This window comes from Canis aureus, chromosome 8 (assembly GCF_053574225.1).
Source record: "Canis aureus isolate CA01 chromosome 8, VMU_Caureus_v.1.0, whole genome shotgun sequence".
Lineage (NCBI taxonomy): Eukaryota > Metazoa > Chordata > Mammalia > Carnivora > Canidae > Canis > Canis aureus.
The window spans coordinates 53,995,156-54,019,150 of NC_135618.1; the positions used below are offsets into that span (position 1 = coordinate 53,995,156).

The 23,995-nt window shown below is 39.8% G+C and overlaps 1 protein-coding gene across 9 annotated transcripts in view; it reads left to right on the forward strand.

Moving 5' to 3' along the window:
* LOC144319118 (phospholipid-transporting ATPase ABCA3-like) overlaps positions 1 to 23,995 on the forward strand; it is a 194,698-nt gene that overhangs the window by 21,381 nt on the left and 149,322 nt on the right. For 8 of the 9 annotated variants that reach the window (XR_013385020.1, XR_013385019.1, XM_077906913.1 and 5 more), the window contains one exon: positions 17,487 to 17,628. Coding sequence is in view for 7 of the 9 variants with exons in the window: in XM_077906913.1 (XP_077763039.1) it covers positions 17,487 to 17,628 (142 nt within the window). In the remaining 2 variants the exon portion in view is untranslated. Of the gene's footprint in view, positions 1 to 17,486; positions 17,629 to 23,995 lie in introns of those variants that run through there. The other variant, XM_077906918.1, reaches the window with a different exon arrangement.

Here is a 23,995-nt window from a genome sequence, read left to right on the forward strand (position 1 = left end):
GCAGTGTGGAGCATTTTTTTCATTTGCTTGTTGGCCATGTGTAGGTCGTCTTTGGTGAAATGTCTGTTCATGTCTTCTGCCTATTTCATGATTGGATTGTTTGTTTCTTTGCTGTTGAGTTCAATAAGTTCTTTATAGATCTTGGATACTAGCCCTTTATCTGACATGTCGTTTGCAAATATCTTCTCCCATTCTGTAGGTTGTCTTTTAGTTTTGTTGACTGTTTCCTTTGCTGTGCAGAAACTGTTTATCTTAATGAAGTCCCAATAGTTCATTTTTGCTTCTGAAAGTTTCCCTTATCTTCATAGATGTATCTTGCAAGAAGTTGCTGTGGCTAAGTTCAAAAAGGGTGTTGCCTGTGTTCTCCTCTCGGACTTTGATGGATTCTTTTCTCACATTTAGATCTTTCAACCATTTTGAGTTTATCTTTGTGTATGGTATAAGCGATTGGCCTAGTTTCATTCTTCTGCATGTGGCTGTCCAATTTTCCCAGCACCGTTATTGAAGAGACTGTTCTTTTTCCAGTGGATAGTCTTTTGTGCTTTGTCGAATATTAGTTGAGCATAGAGTTGAGGGCCCATTTCTGGGTTCTCTAGTCTGTTCATTGATCTATGTGTCTTTTTGTGCCAGTACCACACTGTCTTGATGATCACAGCTTTGTAGTACAACCTGAAATCTGGCATAGTGGTGCCCCCAGCTATGGCTTTCTTTTTCAATATTCCCCTGGCTATTCAGTGTCTTTTCATTTCCATACAAATCTTAAGATTATTTGTTCCAACTCTCTGAAGAAAGTCCATGGTATTTTGATAAGGATTGCATTAAATGTGTAAATTGCCCTGGGTAGCATTGACATTTTCACAATATTAATTCTTCCAATCCACGAGCATGGAATATTTTTCTCTTTGTGTCTTCCTCAGTTTCTTTCAGAAGTGTTCTGTAGTTTTTAGGGTATAGATCCTTTACCTCTTTGGTTAGGTTTATTCCTAGGTATCTTCTGCTTTTGGGTGCAATTGTAAATGGGATTGAGTCTTTAATTTCTCTTTCTTCTGTCCCATTGTTATTGTATAGAAATGCCACTGATTTCTGGGCATTGATTTTGTATCCTACCACATTGCCGAATTGCTGTATGAGTTCTAGCAATCTTGGGGTGGAGTCTTTTGGGTTTTCTATGTAGAGTATCATGTCATCTGCAAAGAGGGAGAGTTTGACTTCTTCTTTGCCAATTTGAATGCCTTTAATGTCTTTTTGTTGCCTGATTGCTGAGGGAGGCTAGGACTTCTACTACTATGTTGAATGGCAGTGGTGAGAGTGGACATCCCTGTCATGTTCCTGATCTTAGGGGAAAGGCTCCCAGTGTTTCCCCATTGAGAATGATATTTGCTGTGGGCTTTTTGTAGATGGTTCTTAAGATGCTGAGGAATGTTCCTTCTATCCCTACACTCTTCAGCGTTTTGATCAGGAATGGATGTTATATTCCATCAAATGCTTTCTCTGCATCTATTGAGAGGATCATATTGTTCTCGTTTTTTTTCTTGTTGATATGATCTATCACATTGATTGCTTTACAAGTGTTGAACCACCCTTGCATCCCGGGGATAAATCCCACTTAGTGGTGGTGAATAATCTTCTTAATGTACTGTTGGATCCTATTGGCTAGTATCTTGTTGAGAATTTTTGCATCTGTGTTCATCAGGGATATTGGTCTATAATTCGCCTTTTTGGTAGGGTCTTTATCTGGTTTTGGAATTAAGGTGATGCTGGCCTCATAGAATGAGTTGGGAAGTTCCCATCTCTTTCTATCTTTTGGAACAGCTTTAGTAGAAATAGGTATTGTTTCTTCTTTAAATGTTTCAAAGAATTCCCCCTGGGAAGCCATCTGGCCCTGGACTTTTGTCTTGGGAGGTTTTGGATGACTGCTTCAATTTCCTCCCTGGTTATCGGCCTGTTCAGGTTTTCTGTTTCTTCCTGTTCCAGTTTTGGTAGTTTGTGGTTTTCCAGAAATGCATCCATTTCTTCTAGATTGCCTAAGTTATTGACGTATAGCTACTTATAATATGTTTTTAAAATCATTTGTATTTCCTTGGTATTGGTGGTGATCTCCTTTTTCATTCATGATTTTATTTTTTTCTCTTTTGTTTTTAAGAAGGCTGGCTAATGGTTTATCTATCTTATTAATTCTTTCAAAGAACCAACTCCTGGTTTTGTTGATCTGTTCTACAGTTCTTCTGGTCTCTATTTCATTGTGTTCTGCTCGAATCTTTACTAACTCTCTTCTGCTGGGTGTAGGTTTTTTTGAAGAGTTTTTTATATTTATTTTATTATGATAGACATAGAGAGAGAGAGGGAGAGAGAGAGAAAGGCAGAGACACAGGAGGAGGGAGAAGCAGGCTCCATGCCGGGAGCCCGATGTGGGACTCGATCCCCAGACTCCAGGATCACGCACTGGGCCAAAGGCAGGCGCTAAACCGCTGAGCCACCAGGGATCCCCTGGGTGTAGGTTTTATTTTCTGTTCTTTCTCCAGTTCCTTTAGGTGCAAGGTAAGCTTCTGCATTTTGAGTTTTTTTCCAATTTGGGGGCGGTGCTTGCATTGTGATGTATTTCCCTCTCAGGACTGCTTTTGCTGTATACCAAAGATTTTGAGTGGTTTTATCTTCATTAGTTTCCATGAGTCTTTTAAATTCTTCTCTAATTTCCTGGTTGACCCTTTCATCTTTTAGCAGGATGCTCTTTAACCTCCACTTGTTTGATTCTTCCAAATTTCTTCTTGTGATTGAGTTCAAGTTTCAAAGCATTATGGTCTGAAAATATGCAGGGGATAATCCCAATCTTTTGGTATCAGTTAAGGCCTGATTTGTGACCCAGATGGGGTCTATTCTGAGGAAAGTTCCATGTGCACTTGAGAAGAATGTGTATTCAGTTGCGTTTCAATGGAAAGTTCTGTAAATATCTGTGAAATCCAGCTGGTCCAGTGTATCATTTAAAGCTCCTGTTTCTTTGGTGATGTTGTGCTTAGAAAATCTGTCATTTGCAGAAAACGCTGTGTTGATTCCCCCAGTATTAGTATATTATTATCTAAGTATGTCTTTACTTTGGTCATTAATTGGTTGATATACTTGGCAGCTTCTACATTCGGGGCATAAATATTCATGATTGTTAGGTTCTCTTGTTGGATAGATTCTTTAAATATGATATAGTGTCCCTCTTCATTTCTTAGGTCTAAAATGAGTCTCTTGTAGACAGCAAATAGATGGGTCTTGCTTTTTTATCCAGTCTGATACCCTCTGTCTTTAGATGGGATCATTTAGCCCTTTCCCATTCAGAGTAACTATTGAAAGATATGAATTTAGTGTCATTGTAATTCCTATTTAGTCCCTGTTTCACTATTAAATGTCAAGGTGTTGAATGTTTTTTTTTGGGGGGGGGACTTCTCTATCTCCTGATTGTGAATTCCTGTTTCCCTCCCCAGTTTAGGGGAATTCTCAGCTATGATTTGTTCAAATATCCTTTGTGGCCCTCTCTCCCTCTCAGTGTCTTCTGGAACCCCAGTTATACAGATTGTTCCTTCTCAGGCTATCATTTATTTCCCTTAGCCTTTTCTTCATGGTCTCTTAATTGTTTTTCCCTTTTTCTCCTCAGCTCCCTTCCTTACCATCATCTTGTCTTGTATGTCACTCACTCTTTCTTCCACCTCATTAACCCTAGCAGTTAGGACATCCAATTTGGATTGCATGTCATTTAATTTATTTTTAATTTGGCCTGATCAGATCTAAATTCTGCAGTAACAAAGTCTCTAGAGTCCTTTATGCTTTTTTCCAGAGCTATCAGTAGCTTTATAATTGTGCTTCTGAATCGACTCTGACATCGAATTGAAATCCATATTCTGTAACTCTGTGGCAGAGAGTACTGTTTCTTTCTTTTGTGGTGAATTGTTTCTTCTAGTCATTTTGTTCAGTGCAGTGTGGTTGTATGAGCAGGCTGAGTCAAAAATATCTACCGTGATCTAAGTAAATTTCACCCTAGATGATTCTGACAAGGTCAGAAACCAGAAAATTAAAAAGAAGATCAGAAAAAAATAAAACAAAAGGACCACTAAAATGGTAAACAAATTTTAAAACAAAGTAGTAAAAAATAAAAGGCCAAAAACCCCAAAGAAGTGGAAAAATAAAAAGAATAAAAGAGAAAGTAAAGCAGAAAAAGAGAAAAAAGAAAAAAAGGGGAGGGGATCTGGGAGATGGTGATGGTAAGAGATGGTAGTGGAGAGAGAATGTAGTCTACCTGAGGGGTCGTAGAGGGTGATCCTCTTGGTTCTGAGTATATTTTGTTCTGTATATTAGAAGATGCTCAATCCCAAATTTATATAAACCAGCAATACTTATAGAAAGCTCCAACATTGACCACCAAAACATAAATGAGATAAAGGAGAGGGGCAGAATGGGAATGAAGAGAGAATGAAGATCCACAGAATGAAGCATCACAGTATTCCACTTGGTTCTGGGTATGTGCTGGTCATGTTTTAGAAGAACTCAATCACAAGAAGAAATTTGTGGTATTAACTTCTGCCATTGTAGAACAAAATGAGGCAGAGAAAACAAAAAACACAAAACAAAAAACCCATATCTCCTATATTTCCCAAAATTAAATTTAATATGTTGAAGGGAATCCAGAAGTGAAAAATGTATCTAAGACATTTAACTGTAGAAATATGAAAGTCAAAAATGAAAAAACTTAAAAATAAAGAGCTGGTAAAATATTGTAGTTAAGGTGGGAAAAGAAAAAAGTATTGGAAATTTTTAGTCTGGTATAAAAAACAGTTGTAATGGAAAAAGGAGAAAAAAATATTTTAAAAGAGGGGAGCACCCTAGTTGTATATACCATATTCCCTCGATTTTCCCTTGGTCCTGGAGTTTTCCAGTGCTGCTTGGTCAAGAACTTGCTCTTCCCCTGTTCATCCATCTGGTCTTCTGGAGGAGGGGTCTGCTGTGCTGATTCTCATGTGTCTGTGCCTAGGCAGAGATGCCCCACCCCTTGCTAGGTGCTGGGCTTTATGGGAGCTGTTTATCCTGTGAGGCCCCTGTTCCCTGGCAGCTGGCCTCTCCAAGGCACATGGTGAAACAAGGAGGGAAAAAAACAATGGTGGCAGCCAGGTTTCCAGCTCTGGAGTCAGCTCCATGGCGAGTAACTAATGCATTCTCCCAGCCCACACTGGCCTAGATGCTACCAGGCTGGTGCAGGTGAGCTGATCTGTACAGCTTGGGGGCACCTAGCAGCAGGAGAGTCCTCTCTGTGCTGTGCCCTTCCCAGTTCCTTTTACCCCAAGGGGAATGCAGGATCACCAGATTTGTCTGCTTGGGCGCCCTGGGATCCAGGGCCCTATGCTGCTGGAACTGTGCTCCCAGGGGCCACCTCTCCGAAGGGATAGGAAAACAGCCACCTCTGTCCAGATCTGTCCCGCCCAACCAACTGGCTTTCTCCCAAATGCCCTGGAAGGCTGTCACACTCCAGCCTTTTACTGATATCATACCGCAGTTTGCAGTGAGCTTCCCTCCAGGCGCCCCTCTTCTAATAGTGACCAGGAAATCTTAAGGCTTCACTGCCCATCCTGGGATTTTGCCTGATTTCTCTGCTAAGCACTTTTCCATCTGGGAAAAATCCAGTGTAGATTTTTAAAGTTCCCACTTCTCAAGGGCTCGACTTTCCTTCCCAGAGGCTTTCCCAGCTCTGCTTTAGCCCTGCTACTCACAATGCCCCTCCCCTACTTGATTCTTTCTTTCTTTTTTTTTTCTGCCTTCCTACCTTGTTAGAAGCGAAAACTTTTCTCTCGGTAGCGTTCCAGCTGTTCTGTCTTTAAATCTCAGGTCAAATTCATAGATGTTCCGGATGTTTTGAAAGTTATCTAGATAAGTTGGTGGGACCAGGTTTGTTGAGGACTCCCACTCTTCCGCTATCTTGCCCTGCCCTCCTTTTTTTTTTTTTTCTTTTTGAATTGCCCTGCCCTCCTTGAGTTCAAGTTTCAAAACACTGTGGTCTGAAAATACGCAAGGAATTATCCCAATATTTTGGTATCAGGTGAGACCTGATTTGTGACCTAGTTTGTTATCTATTCTGGAGAAAGTTCCATGTGCACTTGAGAAGAATGTGTATTCTGCTGCATTAGGATGGAATGATCTGTATATATTTGTGAAATCCATTTGATTCTGTGTGTCATTCAGTGCCCTCCTTACTTTGGTGATCTTCTGCTTAGAATATCTGTCCTTTGCTGTGGTGCCATGTTGAAGTCTCCTACTAAAAATGTCTTATTATCCATGTGTCTCTTTTAAAAAAAAAAAAAAAGATTTTATTTATTTATTCATGAGAGGCCAAAACACAGGCAGAGGGAGAACCAGGCCTCATGTAGGGAGCCTGAGATGGGACTCGATCCCGGGTCTCCAGGATCACGCCCTGGGCTGAAGGTGGCACTAAACCGCTGAGCCACCAGGGCTGCCCTCCATGTTTCTCTTTACTTTGGTTATTAACTGGTTGATATAATTGGCTGCTCCCACATTAGGGACATATATATTCATGATTGATAGGTCTTCTTGTTGGATAGACCCTTTAGTATGATACAGTGTCCCTCTTCATCTCTTTTTAGAGTCTGGTTTAAAATCTAATTTATCAGATATCACGATTGCTACCCCAGTTTTCTTTTGAAGACCATTTGCATGGTAAATGTTTCTCTGCCCCCTCATTTTCAGTCTGAAGGTGTCCTAAGGTCTGAAATGAGTTTCTTCTAGACAGCATATAGATCGGTCTTGCCTATTTATTCAGTCTGATACCCTGTGTCTTTTGACTGGATCATTTAGCCCATTCACATTCAGAGTAACTATTGAAAGATATGAATTTAGTGTCATTGTAATTCCTATTTAATCTCTGTTTGTGGATTATTTCTTTGGACTTCCTCTTTCTTTTACAGGTCCCCCTTGATCTTTCTTGCAGAGCTGGTTTGGTAGTCACATATTCTTTCAGTTTCTGCCTATCTTGGAAGCTCTTTATCTCTCCTATTCTGAATGACAGCTTTGCTGGATAAAGTATTCTTGGCTGCATGTTTTTCTCATTTAGTATCCTAAATATATCATACCAGCCTTTCTGGTCTGCCAGGTCTCTGTGAATAGGTCTGCTGTTAATCTGATATTTCTCCCCATATAGATTAGGACTCTCTTGTCTCAAGCTGCTTTTAAGATGTTCTCTTTATCTCTGAAATTTGCAAGCTTCACTATTATATTTAGGGATTTTGATCAGTTTTTGTTGATTTTGAAGGGATCTTCTCTATCTCCTGGTTATGAATGCCTGTTTCCTTCTCCAGATTAGGGAAGTTCTCAGCTATTATTTGTTCAAAATACTTTCTGATCCTCTCTGTCTCTGCATACCCTCAGAATCCCAATAAGACGATTATTATTCTTTCTCAAACTATCACTTAATTCCCAGAGTTTCTCCTCATGGGCTCTTAGTTGTTTTTCTGTCTTTTCCTCAGCTTCCTTCCTTTATGTCAACTTGTCTTCTATGTCATTCACTCTCTCTTCTGCCTTCTACCCTAGCTGTCAGAACATCCAGTTTAGACTGCATCTTAGTTAAGGCATTTTTAGTTTTGGCTTGATTATATCTCAGTTCTGCAGTAAGAGAATCTTTTATGCTTTTTTCAAGAGCCACCAGTAACTTTATAATTGTACCCCTGAATTGTACCTCTGACATGCTACTTAAATCTATATCCATTAGATCTGTGGCAGAGATTATTACTTCTGGTTCTTTCTTTTATGGTGAATTCTTCCTCTGGTCATTTTGTCCAGTGCAGAATGGCTGTATGAACAGTAGCAGAGTCAAAAATATCAACCATAACAAGAGACTTATTTTAGACCTAAAAGAACCAAGAATAGCCATACTTTTATCAGGAAAGCTAGATTTTAAACCAAAGACTCAAGACATGAAGAAGGGCATTAAGAAATCTGTTTATTAAGAAGATATAACAATTTTAAATATTTGTGCCCTCAACTTGGAGACATCCAAATATATAATAAACATTAAAAAATTTGTTGATAATAATATAATGATTGTAGGGATTTTAACTCCCCACTCATAGCAGTGGACAGATCATCAAAGCAGAAAATCAGGGCGGCCCGGGTGGCTCAGTGGTTTGGCGCCTGCCTGCAGCCCAGGAACTGATCCTGGAGACCCGGGATCAAGTCCCGTGTAGGGCTCCCTGCAAGGAGTCTGCTTCTCCCTCTGCCTATGTCTCTATGTCTCTCTCTGTCTCTCTCTGGCTCTGTCTCATGAATAAATAAATAAAATCTTAAAACAAACAAAAAAACAAAGCAGAAACTCAACAAGGAAACAATGGCTTTGAATTACACACTGGACCAGATGGACTTAACATTTATTCAGAGTATTTTATCCTAAAGCAGTAGAGTACACTTCTTTTCAAGTGCACATGAAACATTCTCCAGAATAGATTACATACTAAGTCACAGTTCAGCCCTCAACTGGTACAAAAAGATGGAGATCATACCAGGATTAATTTCAACCACAGCACTATAAAACTGGAAGTCAACAACAGAAAAAATTTGGAAAGATCACAAATACATGGAGATTACTGAAGAATGAATGGGTTAACCAGAAAATTAAAGAAGAATTCAAAAAATACATGGAAGCAAATGAAAACACAATAGTTCAAGATCATTCAGATGCAGCAAAGGCAGTCCTAAGGGAGATGTATATTTCAGGCCTACCTCAAGAATCAAGAAAAATCTCAATACATAACCTAACCTTACATTTATTTATTTATTTATTTTTAAAATTTTTATTTATTTATGATACTCACAGAGAGAGAAAGAGAGAGAGGCAGAGACATAGGCAGAGGGAGAAGCAGGCTCCATGCACCGGGAGCCTGATGTGGGATTCGATCCCGGGTCTCCAGGATCGCGCCCTGGGCCAAAGGCAGGCGCCAAACCGCTGCGCCACCCAGGGATCCCCTAACCTTACATTTAAAGGAGCTAGAAAAGGAACAGTAATAAAGCCTAATGCCAGCAGAAGGGAAATAATAAAGATAAGAGCATAAGTAAGTGCTACATAAACAACAACAACAACAACAACAACAACAACAAAAAACAGTAGAACGAAGTAGTGAAACTAATTAGCTGGTTCTTCAAAAGAATTAATAAAATTGATAAACTGCTAGCCAGAAGAAAAGAGAAAGGACTCAAATCGATAAAATCACAAATAAAAGAGATAAACATAGAAATAAAAAATTACGAGACAATACTGTGAAAAAATATATGCCAACAAACTAGACAACCTGGAAGAAATGGACAAATTTCTAGAAACCTACAAACTACAAAAACTGAAACAGGAAGAAATTGAATAGACCCATAACCAGCAAAGAAATTAAATAAGTAACCAAAAATCTCCTAACAAGTCAAAGTCCAGGGCTGGATGGATTTCCAGGAGAATTCTACAGACATTTAAGGTAGAGTGAGTACCTATTTTCTTCAAAGTGTTCCAAAAAATAGAAATGGAAGGAAAACTTCCAAACTCATTCTAAGAAGCCAGAATTACCTAGATTCCAAAACTAGATAAATACACTAAGAAGGAGAATTAGAGGCCAACATCCCTGATGAACATGGATGCAAAAATTCTCAATAAAATTCTAGCAAATTGAATTCAACAGTACATTAAAAGAATTACTCACCATAATCAAGTGGGATTTGTTCCTGGTGTGCAGGGCTGGTTCAACATTTGCAAATCAATCAACACGATACACCATATTAATAGAAGAAATGATAAGAACCAAATGATCCTCTCAATAGATGCAAAAAAAAAAGCATTTGAGAAATATAGCATCCTTTAGGGATAGATGTAACATACCTCAACATCATAAAGGCCATACACAAAAGAACTACAGCTAATATTCTCAGTGGGAGAAAACTGAGAGCATTTTCCCTATGGTCAAGAACAAGACAAGGATGTCCACTCTCACCATTACTATTTAATATAGTACTGGAAGTCTTAGCCTCAGCAATCAAACAACAAAAAGAAATAAAAGGCATCCAAATCAGCAAAGAAGTCAAACTCAGTATTACTATTTGCAGACATGATGTTCCATATAGAAAACCTGAAAGACTCCACCAAAAAATTGCTAGAATTCATACATGAATTCAGCATAGTGCAGGATACAAAATCAATGTGCAGAAATCTGTTGCATTTCTATACACCAAAAACAAAGCAGCGGAAAATAAAGGAATTGATCCTGTTTGCAATTACACCAAAAACAATAAGATACCTAGGAATAAATCTAACCAAAGAAGTAAAAGATCTGTATTCTGAAAGCTATAGAACACTTATGAAAGAAATTGAAGAGGAAGAAATGGAAAAGCATTCTATGCTCATGGATTGGAAGGGCACTTATTGTTAAAATGTCTATGCTACCCAAAGCAATCTACACATTCAGTGCAATCCCTATCAAAATACCACTAGCATTTTTCACAGAGCTAGCACAAACTGTCCTAAAAATTTGCATGGAACTAGAAAAAGACCCCAATAGCTAAAGTGATATAAAAAAAGAAAAAACTGGAGGCATCATGATTCTGGATTCTCAAGCTATATTACAAAGCTATAATCATCAAAACAATATTGTACTGGCATAAAAACAGACACATAGACCAATGAAGCAGAATAGTGAACCCAGAAATGGGCCTACAACTATATGGTTAACTAATCTTCAACAAAGTGGGAAAGAAACCTCACACCAGTGAGAATGGGGAAAATTAACAAGGCAGGAAACCACAAATGTTGGAGAGGATGCGGAGAAAAGGGAACCCTCTTACACTGTTGGTGGGAATGTGAACTGGTGCAGCCACTCTGGAAACCTGTGTGGAGGTTCCTCAAAGAGTTAAAAATAGATCTGCCCTACGACCCAGCAATTGCACTGCTGGGGATTTACCCCAAAGATACAGATGCAGTGAAACGCCGGGACACCTGCACCCCGATGTTTCTAGCAGCAATGTCCACAATAGCCAAACTGTGGAAGGAGCCTCGGTGTCCATCGAAAGATGAATGGATAAAGAAGATGTGGTTTATGTATACAATGGAATATTACTCAGCCATTAGAAACGACAAATACACACCATTTGCTTCAACGTGGATGGAACTGGAGGGTGTTATGCTGAGTGAAGTAAGTCAATTGGAGAAGGACAGTGTATGTTCTCATTCATTTGGGGAATATAAATAATAGTGAAAGGGAATATATGGGAAGGGAGAAGAAATGTGTGGGAAATATCAGAAAGGGAGACAGAACATAGACTCCTAACTCTGGGAAACGAACTGGGGGTGGTGGGAGGGGAGGAGGGCAGGGGGTGGGGGTGAATGGATGACGGGCACTGAGGGGAACACTTGACAGGATGAGCACTGGGTGTTATTCTGTATGTTGGTAAATTGAACACCCAATAAAAATTAATTTATTAAAAAAAAGAAGATGTGGTTTATGTATACAGTGGAATATTACTCAGTCATTAGAAATGACAAATACCCACTATATGCTTCGATGTGGATGGAACTGGAGGGTATTATGCTGAGTGAAATAAGTCAATTGGAGAAGGACAAACATTATATGGTCTCATTCATTTGGGGAATATAAATAATAGTGAAAGGGAATAGAGGGGAAGGGAGAAGAAATGGGTAGGAAATATCAGAAAGGGAGACAGAATATGGAAGACTCCTAACTCTGGGAAATGAACTAGGGGTGGTGGAAGGGGAGGAGGGCAGGGGGGGTGGGGGTGACTGGGTGGCGGGAACTGAGGGGGGCACTTGACGGGATGAGCACTGGGTGTTATTCTGTATGTTTGCAAACTGAACACCAATAAAAAATAAACTTATTATTAAAAGAAAAAAAACTGGGAAAGAATATCCACATATTTTATATAGGAAAGGAAATGATTGTAAAAAATTAAAAGGAAGCCTACAGAATGGGAGAAGATATTTGCAAACAACACATCTGATAAAGGATTAGTATCCAAAATCTACATAGGAATTACCAAACTCAACACCCAAAAAACAAATAACCCAGTTAAGAAATGGACAGAAGACATGAATAGAGAGGGCAGGGCAAGATGGTGGAAGATGGCAGGGGAAGATGGTAGGATCCCAAAGTCACCTGTCCCCACCAACTTACCTAGATAACTTTCAAATCATCCTGTAAACCTACAAATTCGGCCCGAGATTTAAAGAGAGAACAGCTGGAATGCTATAGTGAGAAGAGTTCACACTTGTATCAAGGTAGGAAGACAGAAAAATAAATAAATAAGTATCCAGTGGGGGATACTTGATATCCTCGAGGAGCCAGGCTAAGGCTGGGTGGCAAGTGTCTCCAGGACAGGAAAGCTCAGGAAAAGCCCAGTCCCCGAGAAGCAGGGACTTTACCAATCTTTCCAGATGGAAAGGTGCTCACAGGGAACTCGGGCAGGATCCCAGGAGGGGTGGTGGAGACCCCAGGTCCCCGGGGTCACTAACAGAAGTAGTGTGCCCCAGGGGAGAGCACACCATGCCCCAGGCCAAGCTCCCTAAAGGGCTGGAGCATGCGCCTGGTGGGGCCCCAGAAACAGCTCAGGCTGCGGCTCCTCGCAGAGGAGACTGTGCAGCCACAGGAGCGTGATTTCAGCAGTGCATGCCCCGGAGCCCAGGGTGCCGGGGAACACAGCCCAGGATCCGGCAGCTCCCGTTGGGACAGGCGGAGGCCAGGAGGACACAGGACAGCGCGGATGCTCCTGCCACCAGGCGCCCCCAAGCTGTGCAGATCAACGCCCCATGCCCCCAGAGCATCCAGGCCCCTGTGGACTGGGAGACTGCAGTAGTTACTGCCAGAGCTGAATCCAGGGCTGGAGAGCTGGCCTCTGCCAGTCTTGTTCCTTGCTGTGTCACCTTGTGCCTGGGGCAGAGCGGGGCCGACAAGGAACAGGGGCCTCACAAGATAAACAGCTCCCACTGAGCGTGCACCTGGTAGGGAGCAAGGCAGCTCCCCCAGATGCACACACCTGAGAATCAGCACAGCAGGCCCCTCCCCCAGAAGACCAGCTGGAAGGACGGGAAGAGCAGTTCTTGACCGAGCAGCGCTGGAAAGCTCCAGGGGAAGTCGAGGGACTTACAGTATATAGAATCAGAGGATACCCCTCCTTGTTTTTGTTTTGTTTTGTTTCTGTTTTGTTTTTGTTTTTTGTTCTTTGTTTCCCCCCCTTTATTCCTCTTTTTTCCATTCCTTTTTCTAGTACAACTTGTTTTTAGTCACTCTTCACTGAGAAAAATGACTAGAAGGAAGAACTCACAACAAAAAAAAAGAATCAGAAACAGTACTCTCTGCCATCGAGTTACAGAATTTGGATTACAATTGTCAGAAAGCCAAATGAGAAGCACAATTATAAAGCTACTGGTGGCTCTAGAAAACATAAAGGATTCAAGAGACTTCATGACTGCAGAATTTAGATCTAATCAGGCCAAAATTAAAAATCAATTAAATGAGATACAATCCAAACTGGAGGTCCTAACAACGAGGGTTAATGAGGTAGAAGAAAGAGTGAGTGACATAGAAGACAAGTTGATGGCAAGGAAGGAAGCTGAGGAAAAAAGAAAAACAATTAAAAGATCGTGAGGATAGGTTAAGGGAAATAAATGACAGCCTCAGAAGAAAAAATCTATGTTTAATTGGGGTTCCAGAGGGCGCTGAAAGGGACAGAGGACCAGAAAGTGTATTTGAACAAATGATAGCTGAGAACTTCCCTAACTTGGGGAGGGAAACAGGCATTCAGATCCAGGAGATAGATTACCCCCCAAAAAATCAATAAAACCCATTCAACACCCCGACATTTCATAGTGAAACTTGCAAATTCCAAAGATAAAGAGAAGATCCTTAAAGCAGCAGAAGACAAAAAAATCCCTAACTTATATGGGGAGAAGTATTAGGTTAACAGGAGACCTCTCCACAGTGACCTGGCAGCCTAGAAAGGGCTGGCAGGATATATTCAGGGTCCTAAATGAGAAGAACATACAGCCAAGAATACTCTATCCAGCAAGGCTGTCATTCAGAATAGAAGGAGAGATTAAAAAAAAAAAAAGAAGAAGAGATAAAGAGCTTCCAAGATAGGCAGAAACTGAAAGAATGTGACCACCAAACCAGCTCTGCAAGAAATATTAAGGGGGACTCTATAAAAGAAAGAGGATGCCCAAAGAAATAATCCACAAAAACAGGGACTGAATAGGTATTATGATGACACTAAATTCGTATCTTTCAATAGTAACTCTGAATGTGAATGGGCTTAATGATCTCATCAAAAGATGCAGGGTTTCAGACTGGATAAAAAAGCAAGGCCCATCTATTTGCTGTCTACAAGAGCATTTTAGACCTAAGGGCACCTACAGCCTGAAAATGAAAGGTTGGAGAACCATTTACCATTCAGATGGTCCTCAAAAGAAAGCAGAGGTAGCCATCCTCATATCAGATAAATTAAAGTTTATCCCAAAGACTGTAGTAAGAGATGAAGAGGGACACTATATCATGCTTATAGGATCTATCCAACAAGAGGACCTAACAATAATGAATATTTATGCCTCGAATGTGGGAGCTGCCAAGTATACCAATCAATTAATAACCAAACTAAAGACATACTTAGATAATAATACACTAATACTGGGAAACTTCAACACGGCACTTTCTGCAAATGACAGATCTTATAAGCATAACATCTCCAAAGAAACAAGAGCTTTAAATGATACACTGGACCAGATGGGATTTCATAGATATTTTTAGAACTTTCCATCCAAACACAACTGAATACACACATTCTTCTCAGGTGCACATGGAACTTTCTCCAGAATAGACCACATACTGGGTCACAAATCAGGTCTTAACCGATACCAAAAGATTGGGATTATCCCCTGAATATTTTCAGACCATAATGCTTTGAAAATAGAACTCAATCACAAGAAGAAATTTGGAAGAAATCCAAACAAGTGGAGGTTAAAGAGCATCCTGCTAAAAGATGAAAGGGGGGATCCCTGGGTGGCGCAGCAGTTTAGCGCCTACCTTTGGCCCAGGGCGTGATCCTGGAGATCCGGGATGGAGTCCCACGTCGGGCTCCCAGTGCGTGGAGCCTGCTTCTCCCTCTGCCTATGTCTCTGCCTCTCTCTCTCTCTCTCTCTCTCTCTGTGTGACTATCATAAATAAAAATTTTTAAAAAAAGATGAAAGGGTCAACCAGGAAATTAGAGGAGATTCCTCAAAATGCTAAAAATAAAACTACCCTATAATTTAGTAATTGAGCTACTAGGTATTTACCCAAAGGATACAAAAATAAATATTCAAAGGGATACATGCATCTTGATGTTTATACTATGGAGAGAGCCCAAGTGTCCATCAACTGATGAAATGATAAAGTGATGTGATATATAGATAGATATAGATACAGATATAGATATAGATGGGTATCTATATCTATACACACACGCATGCACATGATGGAATATTGCTCAGCTTTCAAAAAGAATGAATCTTCCCATTTGCAATGACATGGATGAAGCCAGGATGTTATGCTAGGTGAAATAAATCCATCAGAGAAAGACAAATACCATATGATCTTACTCATATGTGGAATTTAAGAAAACAGGTGAACATATGGGAAGGAGGGGAGCAAAGGAGAAAGGGAAACAAGCCATATAAGATTTCTTAAGGACAAACAGTGTTGATGGAGGGAGATGGGTGGGCAATGTGCTAGATGGATGACAGGTATTAAGGAAAGCCCTTGTTATGATGATGACCACTGGGTGTTGTATGTAAGTATTTCCTTTGCTCTGCAGAAGCTTTTATCTTGATGAAACCCAAATAGTTCACTTTTGCTTTTGTTTCCCTTGCCTCCAGTGATGTGTCTAGCAAGAAGTTGCTATAGCCAAGGTGAAGAGGTTGTTGCCTGTGTTCTCCTCAAGGATTTTGGTGGTATCCTGTCTCACATTAAGGTCTTTCATACATTTTGAACTTATTTTTGTGTATGGTGTAAGAAAGTGGTCTGGTTTCATTCTTCTGCATGTGGCTATCCAGTTTTCCCAACCCCATTTGTTTCCCATTTGTCGAAGAGACTGTCTTTTTTTCCATTGGATATTCTTTCTTGCTTTGTCAAAGATTAATTGATCATTTATTTGTGAGTTTAAGTTTCTTTTTGAGCCGTAGATCTACTTCACTCTACTCTTTGATGCTGTAGGTACATTTCTGCTTTTTAGTCATCTCCATATAATACTAATAAAGGGCCCTAGAGGCAAACTTTAGAGACAGGGATTGAAGGGAGAAGAAACTTGAGCTTCCCTATTGGCTTTTGGTCTGCTTTAATTGCTATAAAAGACCTTCCAGCATCGCTTCTTTATTTTGGCAGTAGTACTTTTTTCCACTGGAAGCAGCCAAATGCAGTTTGCAGATTACCTGACACTTTTTAAAAGCAGCCTCATCACCCCCTCTGAAAGACTGGACAACTGGAGCTCCTCCTCAGAAGTGTATATATCCCAGTCCCAAAGACCCTTTCTTAAGCAGTAAGACAGAACACTAGCTGACCAGTGCCACTTTCTTGGAGGTTTGGTTTTCAGCCCCACAGGATCTCTCCTCTAAGCTTATAATTTTTAATAATTCCAAACTCTTGCTTTTACTTCCTTAGTTCTAGGGCTGGTGGCTGCTTCCTGCTGTGGCTACCTGATACCTTAGAATTCCTTTCCTTTTTAGTTACCTAGTATGATCAGTGTGATTTCTGTTTTCTGACTGTAGCTTGAACATATATGTATGTCTCTGTTGTGTACAGATTCTGCAATTTGTGCCATCTCCCGTGTCTGAGCAATTCGGTTGATTCCCATATATTCCTACGACAAATAATGTTACAACAAACTTGTGCATGTCTCCTTTATATGGTTGAAGGTGGATTTTCCAAGTCTGTTCTTGGAAGTAGGATTGCTGAATCAAACCAAAAATGCATATGTAGTTTTATTAAACATTGCTGGGTTCTCCATTATAGTTGTGCCATTTTGCATTCTACAACCAGTGTATTAAAGTGCCTATCCACAGGTTCACTGACAGAGCATGTTGTTAAACTCTAGATTTCTCCAGTATAATGGGTAAGACATGTATCTGTAATTTTAATTTGCATTTATTTCATTGTAGGACATGGAAAAGCTTTTCATATATTTATGGGCCATATTATGTATCTCCTTTTTGTGAACTATCTATATTCTGAGAGGACTTTAGATCTTGTTATAATCAGAGGACTTAGGCTGTGCCTTCAGTCACTATCATTTCCAGGTGTTCAGAATCATTGTACATCAGATGAGTCTCATCTTTGAAACTACATGTGTTCCCATCTGGACTTAATTTATCTTTTTTTTAAAATGTGTAGTTCAGTTTTATATGGATTTAAGCATGATTTGTTTCCTATCACTACTTCTAGGTAGAGTATCATCTGCGTTTTGTTAGGATACAGAGAACTTTGATGTGGCCAGACAGGACAGGCTGGCAGACATCCCTACTCTTTCCTGCTTATCCCACTGTAGGACCCAGGAACGTAAATTATGATGATGGAGGAGATCCTGGTGAGCAAATAATTAAACATGCTTATTTTATTATCTCAGTTGCATATAATCTATACATGTGGCTATATGTGTATTTTATAGATGTATATACCCCATGTATATGTATATGTTCTTAACTTGTAATTTTTTAAGTTAAATTTATATTTTATCAAAACTAGTTTTAATCCTATACATTAGTTGTGATTTAGTGTTTTGCTTTCCAAATACAAACACCTTCATTTATCAATATTATTTGACTATTCTTGTGTGTGTGTGTGTATAATTTTAATGATTTGATCTAAAAGTTTTAAAATTGTGATGGTAATTTTTAATTCAGATTTTTATTTTGAAAATTATCTTACATGAAAAACCCTTAGTGTGGAATTTGGATTTACCAACTATTGAGATTTTTATCTTTAGCAAATATTTAATAGAAGAAAAAAGCTATGCACATTCTAGCAGAAGGAACAAAAGTTGGGAACAGCATAAAATCAGTAAAACAATAGATGAACCTATTAGACGGTCATTAAAAAATAATCTTTACAAAGTCTACTAAGAAGGAATTTAAGCTTAAGGATTAAGCTGAATCTACACATACGTGTATTTAGTTAGTTGGGGATGAGTGGGGATTATTCCAGGCAGTGGAAGTAAATCATGAACACATATGGGACAGGATGCCACATTCAGGGAACCACGTGGGCCTTTTGTTTGCTTTCCTTATTTATATAGCTAGAATAGAGAATGCATATGAAGCTGTTAGAAATCAAGCTAGCAAGCAAAAAGGTCTTTAAGGACCTGGTGTGTAGGTGAAGCAGTATGAATTTTTTTCCTGGAAGTTATGAGTGACACAGCCAAATAATATTTACCATGAATAGAAGAAATGATTTAATATGGTAGTGGATGGGGGATCCCTGGGTGGCGCAGCGATTTGGCGCCTGCCTTTGGCCCAGGGCGCGATCCTGGAGGCCTGGGATCGAGTCCCACGTCGGGCTCCCGGTGCATGGAGCCTGCTTCTCCCTCTGCCTGTGTCTCTGCCTCTCTCTCTCTCTCTCTCTCTCTCTCTCTCTCTCTCTCTCTCTCTGTGACTATCATAAATAAATAATAAAAAAAAAATACGGTAGTGGATGCATATCTCCAAGTGATAGCACTCATAGTTTATCTTTGATTTTTGTTGTATACTGTTGCTGAACAAATAAGACTGCGGCCTATGTTTCCAAACTGTATAATAATAATTTAGATAGAGGGGCAAGATGGCAGAATAGTAGGGTCCCCAAGTCACCTGTCTCCACCAAACTACCTAGATAACTTTCAAATCATCCTGAAAACCTACGAATTCAGCTTGAGATTTAAAGAGAGAACAGCTGGAATGCTACAGTGAGAAGAGTTCACGCTTCTATCAAGGTAGGAAGACAAAAAATAAATAAAAGGCATCCAAGTGGGAGGGGCCCCACGAGGAGCAAGCTAAGGCCCCACTGCAAGTGCCCCCAGGACAGGAAAGCCCCGGCCAGAGAAGCAGGAGCTTCACCAATCATCCCCCAGGAAAGGTGCTTGCAGGGAGTTGGAGCAGGAGCCCAGGAGGGGCGGGGATGCCTTCAGACTTCCAGAGGCACTAACAGAGGACCAGCGCCCCAGGGGAGAGAGCGCCACACACCGCGGCCAAGCTCCCTAAAGGGCTGCAGCGTGCAGCGCAGTGCGCACCAGCTGGACGGAGCAGCTGGGAGGCGGCTCTGAGCGGAGGGGGCTGCGCAGCCTGGGAGCGGGATTCCAGCAGCACAGGCCTGGGAGCCCAGGGCGCCGGGGGACGCAGCCCAGGATCCGGTGCTCCCCGGGACAGGAGAGGCCAGGAGGGCACAGGACAGCAAAGATGCTCCTGCCACTGGGTGGCCCCAAGCTGTGCAGATCGGTGCCCCCGCCCCCGGAGCATCCAGGCCCCTGCAGACTGGGAGGTGGACTGGGAGCTGCCTTAGTACTGCAGGAGCGGACTCCAGGGCTGAAGAGCTGGCTGCAGCCACTGTTGTTGTTCCTCCTGGGGCCTCGCAGGATAAACAACCCACAGTGAGCCTCACAATGGCCTCACAGGATAAACAGGATAAACAGTTGTTAAATGGGATAAACAACTCCCACTGAGCCATGCACCAGGCAGAGGGCTGAGCAGCTGCCCCAGGTGCTCACACCTGAGAATCAGCACAGCAGGCCCCTCCGCCAGAAGACCAGCTAGATGGGCAGGGAAAAAGCAAGTTATTGACCAAGCAGCACTGGAAAGCTCCAGAGGAAGTCGAGGGATTTACAGTATATAGAATCAGAGGATACTCCCCCTACTTTTTGTTTTGTTTGCTTCCCCCCCCCTTTTTTTTCTTTTCTTCTCTTCTCTCTTTTTTCTTCTTCTTTTCTTCTCTCTCTTCTCTCTTTTTCTCCTTTTCCCAATACAACTTGTTTTTGGCCACTCTGCACTGAGCAAAATGACGAGAAGGAAAAACTCACCTCAAAAGAAAGAATCGGAAACGGTCCTCTCTCCCACAGAGTTACAAAATTTGGATTACAATTCAATGTCAGAAAGCCAATTCAGAAGCACAATTATAAGGCTACTGGTGGCTCTAGAAAAAAAGCATAAAGGACTCAAGAGACTTCATGACTGCAGAATTTAGATCTAATCAGGCAGAAATCAATTAAATGAGGTGCAATCCAAACTAGAGGTCCTAACGATGAGGGTTAACAAGGTAGAAGAACGAGTGACTGACATAGAGGACAAGTTGATGGCAAAGAGGGAAACTGAGAAAAAAAGAGAAAACAATTAAAAGATCATGAGCATAGATTAAGGGAATTAAATAACAGCCTAAGAAAGAAAAATCTACGTTTAATTGGGGTTCCTGAGGGCGCCGAAAGGGATAGAGGTCCAGAATATGTATTTGAACAAATCATAGCTGAAAACTTTCCTAATCTGGGACATCTAATCTGTCCATTGAAAGATGAATGGATAAAGAAGATGTGGTATATGTATACAATGGAATATTACTCGGCCATTAGAAACGACAAATACCCACCATTTGCTTCGACGTGAATGGAACTGGAGGGTATTATGCTGAGTGAAATAAGTCAATCGGAGAAGGACAAACATTATATGTTCTCATTCATTTGGGGAATATAAATAATAGTGAAAGGGAATAAAGGGGAAAGAAAAAATGAGTGGGAAATATCAGAAAGGGAGACAGAACATGAAAGACTCCTAACTCTGGGAAAAGAACAAGGGGTGATAGAAAGGGAGGTGGGTGGGGGGTGGGGGTGACTGGGTGACGGGCGCTGAGGGGGGCACTTGATGGGATGAGCACTGGGTGTTATGCTATATGTTGGCAAATTAAACTCCAATAAAAAATAAATAAAATAATAATTTAGATAATTGATCAAGATATTTCAGAAAATGAATTTTTCAGATGTTGGGATTTTATTTTTGTCATTTCACTTCTCAACTTCAAATAGCATATTACTTGAGAACAGGTAATATATACCCTTAGATTTCCTTAATACCACATTATTTGGGGGGAATGTTAGAGAAGGGAGGATGAAGGACTGAATCCTTGGTAAACAAAGGAAGACACGGGTACAAAGACTAAGAAGGATTGGCAAGGAAGTGAATAGAAAATTGAGGTAATCTATTATGTGAATCAAGGGAGGAATAGAAAACTATGCTTAACCTTTCAGTTATATTAACCACAGATGAACCTTTATGATATTTTAAAATTTGAAACAACAATCCTTTTTCAGAACACAGTTTCAAATAATGTAACACACATTTTATTTATATATCTATTTAAAGATTTATATTTATTCAGGAGTTTGATGTATTTTCAGATACATTGCTGGTTCTAAATTTTGCAAGTATCTTTTTCCAAATTTTGGTTTTATCTATGCTGTCCTTTATTGAGCAGAAATCTTTAATTTGATATAATTTATTGTTTGGGGGCCACATGGTCTTTTTCTGGATTTTCATTTAAGAAGTCCATCTCTACTCATAAATTCAAAAATATCCTTCTACTATTTCCTCTTTATGGTTTTTCCTTCTATGATTTGGTTGTTAATCCATGAGGAAGGAGTTCACATTTGTGTGTAGTTTGGGCTAGGGATTCAATATCATTTTTTACTGCAGAGAGGAAAACAATTTTCCCAAAACTATTTAAAATAATCTGTCCTAAAATTTTCTCTTCTTTTCCTACTAGTCTAACTACTCTTTTCTTTTTAGATTTTTTTATTTTTTTACTTATTTGCAAGAGAGAGAGACAGACAGCAACAGAGATAACAAGAGAGCAAGAGTGGGGAGGAAGGAGGAAGAAACAGACTCCTCACTGAGTAGGGAGCCCAATATGGGCTTGATCCCAGGACCTTGAGATCATGACCTGAGGTAAAGGCAGGTGCTGAACCACCCAGGCACCCCTAGTCTGTCTACTCTTAAACCAATATCATATTACTATTACAGTGGTTTTGTGTACTGTATCTTAATATCCAACTGAGATTCCAAGATAACTCAGATTATGGAACTAGCAAATAAGAATTTGTTGTAAGGTGGCTATTATAACACAATGGAAGAAGTGGTAAGTCTCAGAGAATTAGAAACCATAAAAAAAGGAATAAAACACAGAGTCTAGAATTGGAAAATATAGGACAGATTTAATAGTGAAGTGAAGATGACAGAAGAAAGAATAAATGAACTTGGAACAATAAAATGTATTCAGGGAAGCCCTGGTGGCCCAGCGGTTTAGTGCCACCTTCAGCCTAGGGCGTGATCCTGGAGACCCGGAATTGAGTCCCACGCCGGGCTCCCTGTGTGAAGCCTGTTTCTTCCTCTGCCAGTGTCTCTGCCTCTCTCTCTCTGTGTCTCTCATGAATAAATCAATAAAATCTTTTTTAAAAAATAAAATGTATTCAGTTTGAAAAACAAAAAATAAAAAAAATGGAGTTTCAGTGAAATGTGGAGCAACACCAAAAGTTTTAACATATGTATAGAGTCCCTGACAGATAAAAGAGAAGAGGGCAGAAAAAAATATGTGTAGAAAAAGTCTTAAATGTGATTAAAGACAATACCCATAAAATGACTGGAGCAGATATACACATATCCAGTAAAACAGATTTCAAGACAAAGGGCCAATTGATCAGAAGGATATAACAATTATAAATATGTATGTATCTAATAACAGCTTCAAAATACACGAAGCAAAAATTGACAGAACTAAAGAGAGAATTGGGCAATACTACCATTGTCGATGGAGATATTAATATCCTTCTCTGATCAGTTGACAGAATATCTAAACAAAAAAAAATTGTAAAGAAGTAAATGATACGAAGAACATTTTCAAATGTTTCCCTGAGCAATTGAGTAATTGAGCAATTACTCAACAGTGTTAGAATACACATTCTTTTTAAGTGCACAAGGCATTTTCACCAGGATAACTCTCAGGCTGAGTTATAAAATAAATCTCATTGAAATTAAAAAGACTGAAATCATATAGAGTGTGTTCTCTGATGACAGTGGAATTAGGGACTGATAACAATGAGATAATTGGAAACATTAGATAATTAGAAAAATACGTGGACATTGAACAACCATTTCTAAATAATCCATGAGTCAAAGAAGTCATAAAGAAAGTAGAAAATATTTTAAATTGAATAATAAAGAAAACATAACTTTAAGATTTGGGAGCGTGGGGGTGACTGGGTGACGGGCACTGAGGTGGGCACTTGACGGGATGAGCACTGGGTGTTATTCTATATGTTGGCAAATTGAACACCAATAAAAAATAAATTTATAAAAAAAAAGATTTAGGAGCAAAACTGGGGGGATATAGCTAAAGCCATGTTTAGAAAGAAGCTTATAGTTTTAAATGTTCATATTAGAAAAATAGAAAAGTTCAAATTTAATAATCCTAGTTTCAATTTTAAAAAATGATAAAAACAGAATAAACCTGGGACACCTGGGTGGCTCAGTGGTTGAACATTTGCCTTCAAATGTTCATGCCTAAGGGCATGATCCCGAGGTCCTGGGATCAATCCTGCATCTGGCTCCCAGCGGGAAGCTTGCTTCTCCCTCTGCCTGTGTCTCTGCCTCTCTCTGTGTGTCTCTTATAATTAAATAAATAAAATCTTTAAAAAAAAGATTAAACTCTAAGTTGCCTTTTAGTTATATGGTTGACTTGGTTTCAGTGAAACAATTTTTAAGGGCTATTCTGCATTACTCTGTAGAATTTAAATGTGATTCTGAGCTTCATTTCTGTATTTACATTTCCAAGTCTTCATCTCTCTAATATTTAATCTGCATTATTTTTGTCAATATAGATTGCATTAACAAGCCTACCAGTGTCATAAAATGTATTTAATTTTGGGAAGATGTGATTCAGATTCA